A 15532-nucleotide genomic window follows, 5' to 3' on the forward strand; every position below is an offset into this window, starting at 1 on the left:
GTAATGGCTTTTTCTATGCAAATATGTTCCGTGGCCCTAAAGGAACACTGTGCTTCTTTCCCAAATGGAGTTGCTTATCCATAGCTAAAAAGCCCCTCAACTGTTTAACAGATGGAATAGCCAGGTATATTTAAAAACAACAAAACTGTGCATCTTCTCCGATCCATGGGATGGAACACTATGATCTTTAAGTATTCATTATATGGCAGGCCCTCAACTCCATCTTCTGAGTAAGTTTATCCAGTATTATTCCTTTAGTTCTTTAAGCTTTGCTCAGATCAGATCAGATCAGATCAGTCACTCAGTCGTGTCCGACTCTTTGCGACCCCATGAATCACAGCACGCCAGGCCTCCCTGTCCATCACCAACTCCCGGAGTTCACTGAGACTCACATCCATCGAGTCAGTGATGCCATCCAGCCATCTCATCCTCTGTCATCCCCTTCTCCTCTTGCCCCCAATCCCTCCCAGCATCAGAGACTTTTCCAATGAGTCAACTCTTTGCATGAGGTACCCAAAGTACTGGAGTTTCAGCTTTAGCATCATTCCTTCCAAAGAAATCCCAGGGCTGATCTCCTTCAGAATGGACTGGTTGGATCTCCTTGCAGTCCAAGGGACTCTCAACAGCCTTCTCCAACACCACAGTTCAAAAGCATCAATTCTTCGGCGCTCAGCCTTCTTCACAGTCCAACTCTCACATCCATACATGACCACAGGAAAAACCATAGCCTTGACTAGACGGACCTTTGTTGGCAAAGTAATGCCTCTGCTTTTCAATATGCTATCTAGGTTGGTCATAACTTTCCTTCCAAGGAGTAAGCGTCTTTTAATTTCATGGCTGCAGTCACCATCTGTAGTGATTTTGGAGCCCCAAAAAATAAAGTCTGACACTGTTTCCACTGTTTCCCCATCTAGTTCCCATGAAGTGATGGGACCGGATGCCATGATCTTTGTTTTCTGAATGTTGAGCTTTAAGCCAACTTTTTCACTCTCCTCTTTCACTTTCAACAAGAGGCTTTTTAGTTCCTCTTCACTTTCTGCCATAAGGGTGTTGACATCTGCATATCTGAGGTTATTGATACTTCTCCTGGCAATCTTGATTCCAGCTTGTGCTTCTTCCAGTCCAGCGTTTCTCATGATGTACTCTGCATATAAGTTAAATAAACAGGGTGACAATATACAGCCTTGACGAACTCCTTTTCCTATTTGGAACCAGTCTGTTGTTCCATGTCCAGTTCTAACTGTTGCTTCCTGACCTGCATATAGGTTTCTTAAGAGGCAGGTCAGGTGGTCTGGTATTCCCATCTCTTTCAGAATTTTCCACAGTTGATTGTGATCCACACAGTCAAAGGCTTTGGCATAGTCAATAAAGCAGAAATAGATGTTTTTCTGGAACTCTCTTGCTTTTTCCATGATCCAGCGGATGTTGGCAATTTGATCTCTGGTTCCTCTGCCTTTTCTAAAATCAGCTTGAACATCAGGAAGTTCATGGTTCACATATTGCTGAAGCCTGGCTTGGAGAATTTTAAGCATTACTTTACTAGCATGTGAGATGAGTGCAATTGTGCGGTAGTTTGAGCATTCTTTGGCATTGCCTTTCTTTGGGATTGGAATGAAAGCTTTGCTAAACAACAACAAAAAAGTGTTTTGTTTTTCTAAGTTTAGGAAAATTAATTAGTCAATTTTCCAAAAGTTCCATTTCCATCTCACAAACATGAATCAATGAATTTTTGGAATGTTTTTGTCTGAAAAGAATGTGTTTGTATTTTTTAATGAAAATTTAATTTGGGGGATCCAATAACTCCAGCACGGTCATCTGTAAATCAACTTTTTTTGTAGTGTCAAATTAGTTTGAAACAACAGGCAAATAAGCATATTATTTTACTTAAAATGTCATGCAAAAGAGGAATAACAGCCTGAAACTGTTGTGAACTGGCATCAAGGCTAATGGTGACTAAATAACAAAGACCTGTTATTCCCTTAAACCTAGCTTAAATAATACTGAAAATATACCAAAAAAATACTACATTGTCAAAGTCTTGGATGCAAGAGTGTGATTTAGCATTTTCACTTCTATGAAGCACTATGAACTGGGTACCAGTATCGTAAAATGTATGAATGACATTTAAAAATTCAGTCTATTCTCTATGATTTGCACTAATGAAGAATAAATGGTATACTAAACTAAACCCATAATTAATCCAAAATAATTGGTATCTTATCCAATTCATTACTTAGGAGGAAGCACTAAAATCGTCTTATTCTCGCTTCTTCCCAACCTTTGGTAAAAGTGCGAAAGATCAGTGAAAAGACCAAAAGGTTGGCAGCAGGCGGAGAAAAGAAAAACAAAGCAAACAGCTGGATCCAAAAACTCAGTAATCAGCCTCTGAAAATGCAAAGCTATTTGGGAGAATTAAAACGCAAATATTATGAAAACCTTGGGACTGAGTTTTAAATATGTCCTTTTTTATAAGATTTTGATGTCTGATTGATGTCACAGTTCTCTATGATGGGTAATGTGGAAAGAGATGACAGAAGTTAGCCATCTTAAGCTCAGGAATGTAGCACAGAAGTGTTAATTAACACACAAGGAGCACTGATCACAAGTAAAACTCCATGACATTAAATAAAACATAAGTACTAGAGATGTCTTCAAAAATTACTGTGTAGTGTACAGAATGGTTTATTATACTGGATTCCTTCTCTGGTAGCAGCACTAATGAGAGAGAGAGAAAGAGTCCTGCATTCATATCTCAACCAAATGGGAAAACCCAATCAGGAAACCTTTTTCACAAGGGTTGGCTATCAGTCTCAGAGAGATATGTAGGAAACAACCCTGTACAGCTCCATTTCACTGTTTAAAATTCTCATCCTGCTTTCAGAAATGTCAGTACACCATATCCATGGACTGTTTATTTTCTTCGTATCAGGTGGCAGAAAACCTCCAAAGATTCTAACGAGGCAGGATAGAAAGCATCAAACATGCTATCCCCCTGAAAACTCAGCTTCCCCTGATAAGAAACTCAGCCTGAAGAGCATTTTAGATTATGATAAATGACTAACTATGCTTTTACTTTTCTGATCATTGGCTACCCATTACTAAATAAAATGTACCACAACTAAAGAACATACATAACACAATTAAGTATGTATTGGTGCTTCTTCGTCTTCTTCTTTTTTAATGCTTCTTGAGAATTAAAAGACAAACACTTGTGAAGAGAAATGAAATTTCAAAAAGTTTTTCACAAACTTAAGGCACACCCTGTGTGGGCTATGGAAAGTTTTTCAAGAAATACTGTCAAATCCTACCACCCAGAAGAGCAGTAGAACAGGATAAGCCAGAGAAAGGTTCATAAGAGTTTCAGAAATGGTTTGACATAATAGGCTTGCAAAAACACTTGACTACAAAGCCAACAATTTACCTTCAACAGGATAAACAAAGGCAAACCAGCTTCATTTATAAGGAGGGCTAGCCCTGGACTAGTATATTAATATTTCCTATATCTCTTCCAGGAGGTGATGAGAAAGAACACTTTGGATCAGTTCAGTCACTCAGTCATGTCCGATTCTTTGCAACCCCATGGACGGCAGCACTACAGACCTCTGTCGATCACCAACTCCCAGAGCTTGCTCAAACTCATGTCCATCGATGCCATCCAACCGTATCATCCTCTGTTGTCCCATTCTCCCCCTGCCTTCAATCTTTCCCAGCATCAGGGTCTTTTCCAAAGAAAAGACTAGAAATCCAAACACTTTGGATAGACTGTAGTTTTCTCTAAAACTCAGCATTTAATCTGCTTATTATCAAATAACGTGATAAACTCTTAAGAGCAGGAATCACATAGATTTATGCAGTCTCTAAGCTGTGTATAAATTAAGCACACTGTGGAAGTTATGATAGTGCTGATAAGTAGAAAGGTCATGAAAACAGAATTTATCCAGGTCAAGTAAACTACCACCATTTGAGATTCTGAAGGCTGCATCCTCATGCAGCATTTGGTATGCCTGAATGAGAATGAACTTGTCAATTGGAATTTATCTTAAAATTTTATCCAGAGGTTCAGTTTCAAGTATAGAAAATGAACAACGTCTCATTCTGCTACAACAAACAAAACTACTTCAGGAAAAGGCATCTTTTCAACTGCATTGTTCTTACCAGCAACTCTTGGGCGTGGGGGCGTGGGGGTGAGACCCTTCTGAATAAATAGTGTGTAGAGAAAGTCATTTAACTACATGTCTAGAAACTATCTTTCACCTGAGGGAATGCAGCTTCAAACCCAGGCCTGGGCCATCTACTCTCTAACAGGCTATGATGTGTGTGCTCAGTCATGTCCTGCTGTTTGCAACCCCATGGACTGTAGACCGCCATGCTCCTCTGTCCATGGCATTTCCCAAGCAAGAATACTGGAGTGGGTTGCCATTTCCTTTTCCAGGGGATCTTCCCAACCCAGGGATCAAACCCACATCTCCTGCCTCTCTTGCAGGTGGATTCTTTACCACTATGCCACCTGGGAAGCCCAAAGGGGCTATTATGGACCCATACAAAAACCTAAGCCCTTTCCAGGAGCCTGGAGCCAAGGAAGATTTCTGTCTCCTCACCCACCCTGCTTCTGGATTGCTTGCTTGTTTTTCATGTCTATGCTTGTAAATGTGAAAGGTAAGAAAACAAATCAAAAGAGGTAAGCCTTGATTATTAGACTGCCTTCTGAACCCAAATCAAGCAGAAAGAGAACTAATCGATATTTAGTACTTTAGACATATTGGCCCTAAGAAGGTAAACAATAGCAATAAAACAGAAAAAAAATCCTATTCATCTTTATTTTTATCATCACCATTATTATTATCTGACTCTGGTTGACTGTTGCTTTTCTTTAAGGCCTTCCAAATAGAGAGCTCAATCTGAGAACAAAATATAATTGCTCTGTGCCCCCTCTCCTAGAGCCCAACTAAAATCCAGCTGCTAATTCAAGATCAACATTTTCTTTGCAACCTGTTCTTTCAAGATTTTTACCTCATAAACAGGTCAAGTTGAAATACTCTTTCATTTCAGGGATCTATGTAAAATTTTGAACTAATTATCTTTAAAGCAAAAATAACTTGTAGAGGAGGATGTTAATTTGTTCCCCTTTATTTTATATGGTACATAGAATTTACATGCAACTCGGCTTAAGATTGGAGGCTGTTGATTTTCATTACACTCATCACACAAACTTGTGCCACGTATCAATGGGAGATGCACGTATGAAATACACTTAAAGCTAAAATATACTCCTGTACATCAGTCTCATCAATAAGCTAAATTATTGTCATAAAATTGACAGAAAAATCTTATTTTCAGGCAATCATTTTTCAAGTTTAGCTGTTAACTTGCTGAACTGGGATTCGCCATGAAATGTACAGCTTACGACTCGTCTATTCAAGTAAGCTCTATCTTTTCATTTTCAAAAGCAAGCTCTGGTTTGGGCTTGCTGTGTCCTTCCAGATAACATCAGGACCCTGTACTGTCTCCCACCTGCGGGTGTATCGTAACCCAGGCGCGCGCACCAGGAGTCCCCCCCTCTCTACCCCTCCCAGGGCCCATATGGCCCCCACGAGGGAACACAACCCAAACGCTAAAACTTTCTGGCTGCAAACTCTACTGCTCTCGCCTGCGATCAAAAGCGACCGGGCACCGGCTTTTGTTCCCGCGTTGCCCAGCTGGCGCGGTAGTCCTCCAATCCCGAAAGGTCGGCAGAGAGGCGGTGGTACTAAGATTTTGGAACCTCCCAAAAGAAGCCCATTCCTACGCAATCCGAGCGCGTGGGGCTTACAAAAAAAAAAAACAAAACACACAGGAAAAGAGGGCGTGTAGCAGGCAAGGGTGACATTCCCAGTGCCTTTCAAATGCTACTTGAGTCTTAGGTACAAAAGTGAGTCTCTTCGTCCGTGGAAGGGCGCTAAAGGGGGCGGGGAGTGGCAGACGGCGCGGACCCGGAGAGAAATGGGTACCACCAGGGCACGCGAGATACAGTCGAGATGCAGGTCCGCCCCGCCTCCGGGTACAATCAGAAAAGCTAGGGTGTCAGTGGTTTTCGGCTTCCTGTTTGTAAAGCGAGAACCTCCCTCCCTGACTCTGTGACCGTCGTTCTTCCTCCCCACCGTGTCCGCCTCTTCGCGCACGGGCGCGGGGGGAGCGCGGGTCCCCAGGGGAGGGGCAGGGCCGCCAGGCGCAGCGCCCCTCCCAGCCTGGCGGCCTCCCGAGCCGAGCCCGGCCGCGAAGCGGACAAAGCGCCTCCCGCTCCCTCCCCCACGGCCGCGTTCCAGAAGGGAGGGGGGAGGCGGGCTCGAGGAAGGTGGGAGGAGGAAAAGGGGGGGGAGGCAAAGGAAAAGGAGGAGGGAAGGTGCTGCCGGCGGGACTGGGCAGGATCGCGCCGAGGAGGGAGGGGAGGGAGGAGGGGCTGGGCGGCCTCGCAGAACCCGGAGGAGGGAAGGATTCTTGAAGCCCAAGATAAACAAATTGTTCCTCTTCACGTGCGGGGTGGGGGGAGGTGGGGAGTGAGCGCAGTGGCCTCTCCTCTTCCCCTCCCCCCAGCAGGCTCTTTGTCACGGAACGCCCGGTGAAAGCCAGCGCCAGCACCCGTACCACCCCGGGCGCCTACGACCCTCAGACCGGGGACGTGCGCTATTGATACGCCGCACACCGACAGGGCCTCCCGCACCGCCGATCGAGGTGCGGTCTGCGGGGTAAACGGGCGAAGGCGCGCGGCCCCGCTGCGCTCCTTGGTTCCCACCGCCCGCCCCACCCCGCACACGCGCGCAACCCAAACCAGGGCGGCGCGGCGGGGGAGGGGGCTGCAGACACCTTTCCCAAACTTCCGGCTCCCAACCCCCCCGCCCCAACCCCGAAAGGAAAGCCAAAGAACCGGAGAGTGGAGATAGGAGAAAGGATTCTACCCTCAGGGTTAGGGGGTGGGAACTGCCCCTTCCTCCCGAGAAGTTAAGCCATTGGCTGCTCCTCCTACCTCGAACCCACCCACCCAGCCATTTAAGCCTCTTTCACCTCCCCACTACCTTCCACTCCTCCAGGCTTATCAGACTGGCCCTGAAAGTTGGTGGGGAACAGGGCGGGAGACAGAAGCGGAGAAAGCTCCGTGCAAGCAAGTTTAAAAGGAGGAGGGGAGAGAATCCCCTGCGAAGTTGCGTGGCGGGGACTCTCGGCGCAAGCCCAGGGAGTCTCTCTCCCCTCCCGCCCCGGCGAGCCGCTCCTGCCTCGACCCTCGGGGCCGCTCCACCTGCCGGGCCAGCTGGGGGTCTCGAACCGTGAGGGAGCGCACCCGCGCCCCGCATCCGCGCGCGCCCTCACCGACGCGCGCGCGGGCACGCGTCCACCCTCGCTCGTTTCTCACCCACTTCAAAGTTCATTCACAAAACTCTTAGACTTTCTCAGCCCAAAGTGGGTGAGCCGGGGAGAGGAGGCGAGAGCATCTCCGTCCCTCCTCCTCCCCACGGGGTTCGAGAGCCTGGTGCCCGCCCAGAATCTGCGACAGCATCAATTCCTCCCTACACCCGGCGGATGTGCTGAGCGGGGTGGGCGAAGGGGGACGGGTCTGGGGAGCCCAGGAGGCGAGGTGAGGGATGGGGTAGGGAGCGGTGAGGAGGAGGAGCGAGGTTTCAACTCGGTACACTCTTTCACATCGGTATCTAAGAAAGGGAGAGGGGGGTAAAACTTTTCCAGTGCCTTACTCCGACGCTCCTCTAGGCTCCCTCCGCCCCTTGCAGTCGTGACTGCCTTCCCCTCCTCTCGCCCCCTCTTCCCTAAATCTGACAACCCTGACAGATTAACAGGTAGCGGCGACGGCAGCTTTTACCTCAAAAAAGTTGACGTTAACCCTTCGGCTTCAGCCCACCTCGCCCGCCGTGCAAATCAGATCCCCGCGCCCCCTTGTTAAGAAGCTCCACGCGCGCCCCCCCCTTCATGCGCGCGCCCCGTGCCCGCTGCCAGCGCGCCCTCACCATGATCAGCGTGTGGTTCCTCTGCTCCGCCGAGGCAGCCTCCGCATCTTGCTGGGGTTTGCTCTGGTGCTGTTGCTTGCCGGTGCCGGCGCCCGATTTCTTGGCCCTCTGTTCCAAGGTCCGCTGGTAGAGGTTCACGGTGTCCCGGCGCTCCAGCTCCAGCTGCTCCACCTGAGCCTGCTGGTACCTGTTCTCGCAGTTGACGTGGTGCCGCCGGCAGCCCTCGATGCGCTGGCGGAGCCGCTCCACCACCGTGCTGTGCTTGGGGACGGCCGCCGATCCGCCGCCCGGGCCCCCGGAGCCGCCGGTGCCGCAGCCGGCAGCCGGGTGATTGCTACACGGAGCAGCGGGAGTACTATTGGGAGTATTATTCACACCGATCCCGGCCCCGCCGAGGCTGCTGTTCAGGCTACTGTTGATGCAAATACTACTGCCATTCGCGGCAGCAGCGGGGGCTGCGAAATCCCCCATCCTGCTCCCCGGGCACACTATTTTGGAAGAACTTTTTTTATCCACCCCCTATCAGCCTCCTCCTTGGGTCCAAGGATTAAAATAGTTTAAGTGGAACGCGGGGGAGACGCAAGCACATGGATGGAAACAGCGATCCCGACCGGGCGAAAAAAAAAGGGGGGGGTAGATTTTGGGGTGGTTTTTTGTTTCCTTTTTTTAAACTGTAAAGCTCGAGGGGAAAAAAGGGGGGGGGGTGTTATCAGAATACCATCAGACACCTATCAACAAAAAGAATCACAACAAACTGAGCCAGCAGCAAATCGGGTTGCAACTCAAGGGAAGATCCGCTCTTCGCCTGCCTTCTTTTCATAATCCATTATTTTCTAATAAATTCCAAGAGATTTCCGGTGGTTGGCAAGCATTTTCTCCCTACGTACCGAAAAACACAACCCATGTACACACACAAGCATATGCCTCCAGTGCGGACACGCGCGACACACACTCACTCCACACCGCATCGGAAAACGGCAAGCTTGCTTATTGCATTTTCCTTCCACAAAAAAGTTTTGGTGTTTATGCCGCCCCGTGTTCTCAAAGTACTTTGGCTGCTCAGTTGCATTTCACAGGAACCTAGATATCGAATCCTCGGGCTGGGGGAAGTAAACACATGGACAGTCCGAGGCGACTGCAAAAGTAGATCGGTGAAGTCCTTTGCAAAACGCCGCGCGGAGAGCAGCCCCTAACGCTCGGCTGGGCTGCCGCTGCCGCCGCTGCTCCTGCCACCATCACAATGATCAACTGCTCGCCGCCGCCGCCGCCGCCTCCTCCTCCTCCTCTCGCTCCTCCACCTCCTCCTCCTCCTCCATGCCAGCGGAGTGATATCAGGACGCGCGAGCTCAGTAAACACGGCAGCGGCGGCGGCTGGAGGCCGTGAGACAAGCCCGGGGACACGGCGCAAAACCCGGCCCGGACTCTCACCCGGCAGGAGCGGGCGCGGCGCGCACCGGCGCCCGGCACCCAGCTCCCGCCTCCCTCTGCTCTTCCTCCCCGCCCCTCGCACGCCCCTAACTTCACTGCCACCCGGCCTGGGAAGTCGGCGCTGGCAGAAAAGAGAAAAAGATTCTGGGGGATCTCGGGAATTAATCAACTTTTGACCTGTGAGTGTGTGTGTGTGTGTTTCTGTGTGTGCGCGCGCGCGAGTGCGCGCGCCTGGGTGTATGTGTGCGTGTGTGCACGCGCGGACGGCCGCGTGGACGCGCCTGGCTGGATTTCCTTATTCTGAGCGAGGTATCAAGCGATCCCAAGTTGTTGATATACATTTATACATATATTGCAGAACTGTGCATGACCAGGCAGAAACATTAAAGCTTCGCAGCAGTTGTCTGTCATCCTTATCCATGTGGAAAGAAAAAGGCAAATACTGGCTTGTTTTTAAAACCCCAGTAATAAGTCCTCGGTAGTAGTAACCCTACTTATGGACACTTTTTCAAACTCTAGGCCAATCTTAACACATAAAAGCGGAATTCTGAAGAAAAAGAAATAGGCAACAAAAAACTTGGTATGTTATTTGATTCGCTGTGCATGATTGTTGTTATTAGGGCAATTATTGTTTTACTTACCCTTGGAAAAAAATTGAAATAAAGCAAGCAGGGACTTAGAGGTGAGACTAACAGTACATTTTAACAGACTGTTTTGAACACTAGGTGCTAATGACAGCAGTAATTAAGGGTCCTTCCTAAATGAAGTGGAAAGATTGCGGATTTCATGGACCAAAACTATAGGAAACACACAGCATTTCACAGTTTGTCGTAAAACAAAAACAAGCAAAAATAACAGGCACACTTTATTGCTAGATATATTTCTTTCTGTTTAAATGAACTTACAATAAAGTACAATTAAAATGGAATAGCACCCACAGAAAGTAACCTGGACTTAACCCATTGCGTATATACATAATTTTGAAACAATTAAAATTGAGGAACAGTTTCTGTGATCATCAGTAGGACAAGATCTTGATTGTGAGCTGTTTGTAATAAGGCATTTTGTATTATCTCAATAAATCTTACGGAATTAGTTTTTTGGGTAAAAATACACCCCAGTTTTCTAAAATAGCCAGGAATAAAAGAACTTTGGATCTCATGCATTAATCATGAGATCTGATTTAAACCATCTTCATTTCTTGGCATTGCAGATTAGCATAGGATGCTATTTCTAACCTCATAATGTCAGCAATAAGAACCAATATTTTTCTTCAATTAATCAGATCTATATGGTGAACTTTATCTTTACCATCCTTTGGATTATATGGTAAAATGGGCAGCAAAATACTGATTAGCATGTTGTGAGGTTCCCTCTAAGTAGGGAAACCAATGTAAAAGAGTAGCTTTCACTGAAGTTCCCATACTTTTTCAGAGGGCTAGTTATTTAACATATAATCTTCTGTATCATAACTAACTGCCCCTCCTTCACATCTGTTAGGAAATTAAACTTAAGTTCTGTAGCAAAAAAGTCAGTCATAATTCTAAAACATAGAGAAAATTGTAAGAAATTGTAGGAAAATGACATCACAAAGTGGCCTTTGTCTATTTTACATGTGCAGTAAATAGTATCTCTATTAATTCAGGAAACATATGGCTTCATTGGGGAGAGGAAGCTATGACTCCGCATTCATTCACTCTGTGCTCTCTGCACGGGTGTCTCATTCTTACCCCTCCTCCTACCCCACCCATACAAGACTACAATTTGATTAACAGAGGCAGTGAGTTTGAGAGTCTTGAGCATTGAGGCTTCTGTCTGGAGACTTGGATTCTAATTCTAGCTTTTTTTCCTATGCCTCGGAATTTAACTTTTCATTGAGAGTTTGTCATTCTGAAAAAAAAAAAAAAAAAAAAATCCCAACAATAGCAGCAAGATGCATTCCCATCAAGTTGTTCACCTCTCCTGTGATGAAAGGAACCCAACAAATACACAAGAATTTGTATCCTTCCCTTTGGGGCATCAGCTGGTGGAGGAGGAACGCTTTGTGGCTTTATCCCAGAGGCCCTCCAAGGCCGGTAGAGCTACTCTTGCACAACCACAGTATAGTCTGTTGCCTGGCTTTAGTGCATGAGTGGACTACAACACAAAAAAATGGCTGGCTGGCTGTTCGTGAGTATATGTACACACATACACATACTGCACCCATCTTTCTTCTCATCAAGATAGTGGGAGTGGCTGCCAGAAGCTCTAAGACCAATGTGTGGGGAAAGAAGGACTGTGAAACTGTGTGATGGCCTATGTGGGCAGAGCCTTTAAGGAAACTGACATGTGCAGTAAGTCTTCTACTGTGGCACACGTGAGGTCAGAAACCCCATCCTTACTGCAGGACGATTAGAAGAAAGGAGCAAGAAGTGAACAAGATGTGAGTCTTCAACAACCTAGGCATACCCTGAATTACAGGTGTCCCTCTACTCCAGTGACTTTAGAAGAAGCAAAGCCTTCTTTACCAGCCACCCCGAGGTTTGCATGATATCTTCCTACCAGACTGCCAGCTTTTCTGGTCACCATCCTGAAGATCTGCTCAGAAGTCATAGAGAAGTCCAAGTTCTGGGGAAGTGATTTTAGTCCCTTCCTAAAGGACTACCGCACACTCTGATGGTGTGACCAGATTTATCTATTATGTAAGCCTGCTACATAAAAAAAAGATCTTCACAACGAAGATAATCACGATGGTGTGATCACTGACCTAGAGCCAGACATCCTGGAATGTGAAGTCAAGTGGGCCTTAGAAAGCATCACTATGAACAAAGCTAGTGGAGGTGATGGAATTCCAGTTGAGCTCTTTCAAATCCTGAAAGATGATGCTGTGAAAGTGCTGCACTCAATCTGCCAGCAAATTTGGAAAACTCAGCAGTGGCCACAGGGCTGGAAAAGGTCAGTTTTCATTCCAATCCCAGAGAAAACCAATACAATATTGTAAAGTAAAAAATAAAAAAAATAATAAAAAATTAAAAAAAAAAAAGAAAGCAATGCCAAAGAATGCTCAAACTACTGCACAATTGCACTCATCTCACACGCTAGTAAAGCAATGCTCAAAATTCTCCAAGCCAGGCTTCAGCAATACGTGAACCATGAACTTCCTGATGTTCAAGCTGGTTTTAGAAAAGGCAGAGGAACCAGAGATCAAATTGCCAACATCCGCTGGATCATGGAAAAAGCAAGAGAGTTCTAGAAAAACATCTATTTCTGCTTTATTGACTGTGCCAAAGCCTTTGACTGTGTGGATCACAATCAACTGTGGAAAATTCTGAAAGAGATGGGAATATCAGACCACCTGATCTGCCTCTTGAGAAATTTGTATGCAGGTCAGGAAGCAACAGTTAGAACTGGACATGGAACAACAGACTGGTTCCAAATAGGAAAAGGAGCTCGTCAAGGCTGTATATTGTCACCCTGCTTATTTAACTTCTATGCAGAGTACATCATGAGAAATGCTGGGCTGGAAGAAGCACAAGCTGGAATCAAGATTGCCAGGAGAAGTATCAATAACCTCAGATATGCAGATGTCAACACCCTTATGGCAGAAAGTGAAGAGGAACTCAAAAGCCTCTTGATGAAAGTGAAAGAGGAGAGTGAAAAAGTTGGCTTAAAGCTCAACATTCAATAAATGAAGATCATGGCATCCGGTCCCATCACTTCATGGCAAATAGATGGGGAAACAGTGTCAGACTTTATTTCTCTGGGCTCCAAAATCACTATAGATAGTGACTGCAGCCATGAAATTAAAAGACGCTTACTCCTTGGAAGGAAAGTTATGACCAACCTAGATAGCATATTCCAAAGCAGAGACATTACTTTGCCAACAAAAGTCCGTCTAGTCAAGGCTATGGTTTTTCCTGTGGTCATGTATGGATGTGAGAGTTGGACTGTGAAGAAGGCTGAGCACCGAAGAATTGATGCTTTTGGACTGTGGTGTTGGAGAAGACTGTTGAGAGTCCCTTGGACTGCAAGGAGATCCAACCAGTCCATTCTGAAGGAGATCAGCCCTGGGATTTCTTTGGAAGGAATGATGCTAAAGCTGAAACTCCAGTACTTTGGCCACCTCATGCGAAGAGTTGACTCATTGGAAAAGTCTCTGATGCTGGGAGAGATTGGGGGCAGGAGGAGAAGGAGACGACAGAGGATGAGATGGCTGGATGGCATCACTGACTCGATGGATGTGAGTCTCAGTGAACTCCAGGAGCTGGTGATGGACAGGGAGGCCTGGCGTGCTGCGATTCATGGGGTTGCAAAGAGTCGGACACGACTGAGCACTGAACTGAACTGAAGCCTGCTACAAAGCCAAACTTCTGGATGGGAGCTATGGACACATCATCAGTGCTGTTGCTCTAGAATGGCAAAGAAGTCTGAGACGTTATAGCAGTGACGAGAAAGAAATTACATGGTGTATCCCGATATGTTGATGTTATCTCCCGGGATGCCAAAGAGAAGAAGGGCTCGATGAAGAAGGACCTGTGCCAGGCTGTCCTGAGGCTATGGCACTGAGCCAAAACTGGCTCTAAGGTGTTGAACCAGATTCCCTTTTCTTTAGGTCATCTCTGCATCATGCTCCCACATCCATCTGATAGGGTTCAGTGTCTCAGAGTCAAGAAAGAGGGCTTTGTGTAGAAACTCCAGTATATGTGCCACTTCTGCATCCCTATTAATGTAGATCAATAGGTCCTAATTTATCATAGATCAATAGCTTCATAATTGTCCCCTAGAGAATACTTGGTGACCAGGGTAAAGCAGGAATCCTCCACTGCCTACCTATATGAAAGTCAACCTTTTTATGTGTCCACAGAGTGGGCCCAGGCAGTCCCAAAGTACTAACCACACGGGGTTGCCCTCAACCATCTCACAAGAACTATCACTTCAGTAATTCTACAAATTATGGCCTGCCATGTGTCAGTCACCGGAGTAGTAGGCCCTGGGAATACAGCATGGACAGTGTATAGAACACAGTCCCTAAGGTCCTGGAGGTCAGTGTACTAAGGAAAGTAAATCAGACAAAGACAAATATCATATGATACCACATATATGTGGAATTTAAAAAATAGTATACAAATGAACTTATTTACAAAACAGAAATAGACTCACAGACAGAAAACAAACTTATGGTAAAAACAAACATGGTTACCAAAGAGGCAGGAGGGGAAAGGGAAAAACTGGGAGTATGAAATTAACAGATACACACGACCATATATCAAACAAATGAGCAACAGGAACCTACTGTATAGCACAAGACCTATATTCAATACCTTGTAATAAACGATGGTGAAAAGAATAAAACAAAATACAGACACACACACATATAACCGAACCACTTTGCTATACACTTGAAACTTACACAATATCATAAATCAACTATACCTCAGTGAAGAGAAATAAAAGAACGCAGTCCAACTTCAGTGATTGGCAACGAGGGACTTCCCTGGTGAGTAGTTCAATGGCCAGCACTCCGAGTTCTCATGGCAGAGGGCTGGGGTTCAATCCCTGGTCAGGGAGCTGGTTCTCACTTGCCACAACTACGAGTGATCCAGCTGAAGACCCCATGTGAGTGCTCAGTCCCTTCAGTCGTGTCCTGCTCTCTGTGATCCCTCGGACTGTATCTTCCAGGCTACATGGGATTCTCCAGGCAAGAATACTGGAGTGGGTTGCCATTCCCTTCTCCAGGAGATCTTCCCAACCCAGGGGTCGAACTCACATATCTTATGTCTCCTGCATTGGCAGGCAGGTTCTTTATCACTAGCGCTACCTGGGAAGCCCCAAAGATGCCACGTGCCACAACAAAAATGGAATGTCCCACATACCAGAACTAACCCAGTGCAGCCATATAATAAATCAGATCAGATCAGATCAGTTGCTCAGTTGTGTCCAACTCTTTGCAACCCCACGAATCACAGCACACCAGGCCTCCCTGTCCATCACCAACTCCCGGAGTTCACTGAGACTCACGTCCATCGAGTCAGTGATGCCATCCAGCCATCTCATCCTCTGTCGTCTCCTTCTCCTCCTGCTCCCAATCCCTCCCAGCATCAGAGTCTTTTCCAATGAGTCAACTCTTTGCATGA

General features: G+C 46.5%; 1 protein-coding gene across 3 annotated transcripts in view; it reads right to left on the reverse strand.

Annotated features, from left to right (window-relative positions):
* The window catches only part of MAML3 (mastermind like transcriptional coactivator 3), a 460242-nt gene extending 450925 nt beyond the window's left edge, over positions 1-9317 (reverse strand). Inside the window, exon 1 of one of the 3 annotated variants that reach the window (XM_025267081.3) lies at positions 7992-9317. In XM_025267081.3, coding sequence (XP_025122866.3) covers positions 7992-8462 — 471 coding nt within the window. In that variant the 5' untranslated portion in view covers positions 8463-9317. Of the gene's footprint in view, positions 1-7846; positions 7903-7991 lie in introns of those variants that run through there. The other 2 variants (XM_025267080.3, XM_044930446.2) reach the window with 2 other exon arrangements.
* Between the last annotated feature and the right edge of the window lie 6215 nt (positions 9318-15532).

The sequence above is a fragment of the Bubalus bubalis genome, chromosome 17 (genome assembly GCF_019923935.1).
Source record: "Bubalus bubalis isolate 160015118507 breed Murrah chromosome 17, NDDB_SH_1, whole genome shotgun sequence".
Lineage (NCBI taxonomy): Eukaryota > Metazoa > Chordata > Mammalia > Artiodactyla > Bovidae > Bubalus > Bubalus bubalis.